Genomic DNA, 2,972 nt, shown 5'->3' with positions numbered 1-2,972 from the left:
TTTCTTTGGAAGGCAGTGGATTTTTCTCTTGCGTTTCCGTCTTCTTCAATTTCGACTTATCGAATTTCTCGATCTCAGCCATATCGGGTTTGTCAGACATGGTCGCGGAGGAAGCTGCAGGGTACAAAGCCAAGGGGAGAGTGAGAACGCGCCACCCGCCCCCGCCTCCCCAGCTCCAGCCGCAACACCCCGCTCCTTCCGTGCGCATTCGGGGCTGAAGAAGAGCTTACTTTTTCTCCAGGAAAATAAAAGGTACGTCCCCCGAATATTTCAAAACGCTGGGGACCAAAGACCGAAGATTCCTTTAAGACCGAATCTTTCGGAATAAGGAAATCCACTGGTACAGATTGTTAATCGCAGCGTTTTACAATATTAAAATCTGCCTAGAACGAAGAGCCTCCTCCAAGTTTAAGTGGGGAAAATCGGGTAAAAATCCTTAAAATAGAGCCGAGGTGGCAAAAAGCGTTTCCCTGTTCTAGATGAGGTCCCTGCCCAAAGCTGCGAGCCCGTTCCGCTTCCCCTGCTCACAAAGGCGGCAACCGCCGCCCGGAGCTTCCGACCACCGCCCTGCCGCTTCCCCACGCTCCCTGGACAATGCAGCCGGCGGCGCACAAAGCGGCGCCGCAACTCGCGGAAATCAACCCTCGTCTGCACACGGGGCAATCCCGAAGCCTTTGCCCACAGCCACCGGCAAGGACTTCAGCGACCCTAAACACGGGCAGATCCAGCCCTCCAAACCTCCGGGGCCCGGGGGAAGCGCCGGGGTCGGGGCGATGTGCGCCAGAACAAAGGAGCTTTTCTGTTCTGATCAATCACAGCCTCTGAAGCTATGTAAAATGCTTCCGCAGGGGAAAAATGAGAGAAAACGTCCCCTCTTCGCGGCACGGCAAAACGCTAGTTTTATTCTAAGGCTTTTTTTTTTTTTGTCATCAAATTCCCAACCCCGTTACCCAGCGTCTGGAGGGTTCAGCATCCCCCTGTTCCCCAAGGCGGCTTCCCTGGGATAACTGGTTGGGCTCCGCTTTTACGCTGCCATGCCAGGGATGCGGACGCCGCAGGGGCGAGCAAGGGGACGCGGTGGACTGGGGACTGGCGGGGCGGGAGATAGGAGGCAGGGGCCCTGGGGCTCACCGGAGCGAGGTGCGAGAGCTAGAAGAGTCCGATCTGCGCAGTGGCAACCGCCGAATGCCGGGCGGGGCGCAGCGAGAGCCGTTATATGCACGCTGCTATGTAAATGAGGTGATGTCACCCGCAGTCCCGCTTAACTCCTTCGCGCCGCGTCGGGGGATGGGCTACCAGAGGCCCGCCGGGCGTTTGGGGCGCCCCACCCCCACCCCCAGCGGGCGCAGCATTGCTCCCTAACCACAGCGATGGCGAAAAAAGAAAACGGGCCAAAGCCCGCCCTCCAGCACTTCCTACATAACGCATTTTCCTCTTTTGTTTATTTTATTATAAAGAATTTTTGTACTAGGAGCGCAAACCTGCTCTTGGGAACCAGGACGTGATAACCGAGGGTCCAGGTGGCACCTAGGGGACAGGCATTCCTTTACTGCGAAACTGGCTTTGTCTACTGCAGACATCCCAGTGCATGGGCGCGGTGTCCCTCCCTGGAGGGCCGCTCCCACTGCAGGGCGGGATTCCTGTGACTCAGCTTTCCACCAGCGGAGGGCATGCACCCCACCCTGGTCCTCTTTGTCTTTCTCGCGGCTTTCACCTTGACTTGGGGGGGGGGGCACTCATACCGGATTGTTTAAACACTTTCGTCACTGTAACATCTAGATTTTTTTTTTATCGCTATAATTTTTGTGACTAGTCCACTCGAATAACCACGCTGGGTGTAGGGTAATTTATCTGGAGTAGATAGAATACAATGGCTCCTTATTAGCAAAATAAGTCAAATTCAAGCTCTGCTATGGACTTCCTGGCTGGCAATGAGGAAGTTCTTTACTTTCCTGTTCCTTATTTTTGTACATTATAAAAGTGATTGCTAAGGAGGCCTTTGCTGAATTCCAAAGACTACAATCCCGCTATTTCTAATATCTTTAAGATTAAACTGAAAAATCAAACTCCATCTTTTGAAGGGAGCGTTTTTTCAGTACTAGGACGTCCCGGAAGTGTATCTGGAAGTGCGGGAGATACAGGTAGAAAGGAGTCCTTTTCAACAGGCACCTAGCTCTGTGAAGTACCAGTGACCCACTTGCTACTGAGACTTAGTTACACACACCACGCCGTGCGCCTGCAAATAGTATGTGAAAGGCAAGCGACCCACCGGTTAGAAAGAAGCCTAGTTGGGATTATTTCTAAGAAACGCAAAGCAAAATATTCCTTCTCCTTTTCTGCTTCCTGAGAAACGTTTGCATGAACCCCTCGTTAATCATTTTCCCGGCCGAGGCTTTTGTCTCGCTGGAGATTGGAGTCAACTATTGTATAGACCCGTATATACGGCGGTGCTGGGCACAGTCAGCTCGGACTTCCCCGTTTCTTCATCTGCTTGACTTCCTTATTCCTGGGGAAGAAAGGGCTGGGGGTAGGCAGGTTCAAGGGACCTTCTGGGCTCCAGTTAGTGTTCTACTGGGTGACTGACTTCCTGCCCTCAGAATGGGGCACAGGACTTGCTGGTGCATGCAGCGGATGTCACCTATCTGGTAACAACACATCCCCCCTCGCCCCTGCCCTGCGCTGACTCTCCTGGGAGTCTACTTTATTGTTGAGACTCAGGAAAGCTCAGCAGGGTGCTTTTCCGCCCATTCGCTGGCAGCTGCCATCGCGCGGACACCTTTTCTATCAGTTCTGCCAGTCCCCTGCACCTCGTTGGGCTGTTGTGAAAAATCATTTCTTTCTTCCCAATGGCTCCTGTCAAAAGAATGCCACTATCGTCTCATCGCTCCTTCTCCCAAGAGCTTTTCTTTAGAAAAGGTTAAGCCTTAGAGAAGCAACATCTCCAAAGGAGATGGAGGAGTGGAAATTTGTAA

At 52.8% G+C, this 2,972-nt stretch overlaps 1 protein-coding gene across 1 annotated transcript in view; it reads right to left on the bottom strand.

The window, feature by feature from the left end:
- TMSB4X (thymosin beta 4, X-linked) overlaps nucleotides 1-1,187 on the bottom strand; it is a 2,026-nt gene extending 839 nt beyond the window's left edge. Inside the window, exons 1-2 of the mRNA XM_003793058.3 lie at nucleotides 1,132-1,187; nucleotides 1-114 (exon numbers count right to left, since the gene is read on the bottom strand). Coding sequence (XP_003793106.1) covers nucleotides 1-100 — 100 coding nt within the window. The 5' untranslated portion in view covers nucleotides 101-114; nucleotides 1,132-1,187. The remainder of the gene's footprint in view (nucleotides 115-1,131) is intronic.
- Nucleotides 1,188-2,972: the final 1,785 nt, after the last annotated feature.

This window comes from Otolemur garnettii, unplaced genomic scaffold (genome assembly GCF_000181295.1).
Source record: "Otolemur garnettii isolate 467f Iridium unplaced genomic scaffold, OtoGar3 scaffold00065, whole genome shotgun sequence".
Taxonomy (NCBI): domain Eukaryota; kingdom Metazoa; phylum Chordata; class Mammalia; order Primates; family Galagidae; genus Otolemur; species Otolemur garnettii.
The sequence above is the reverse complement of the archived record's forward strand: the minus strand, read 5'-3'. Positions and strand labels throughout refer to the sequence as shown.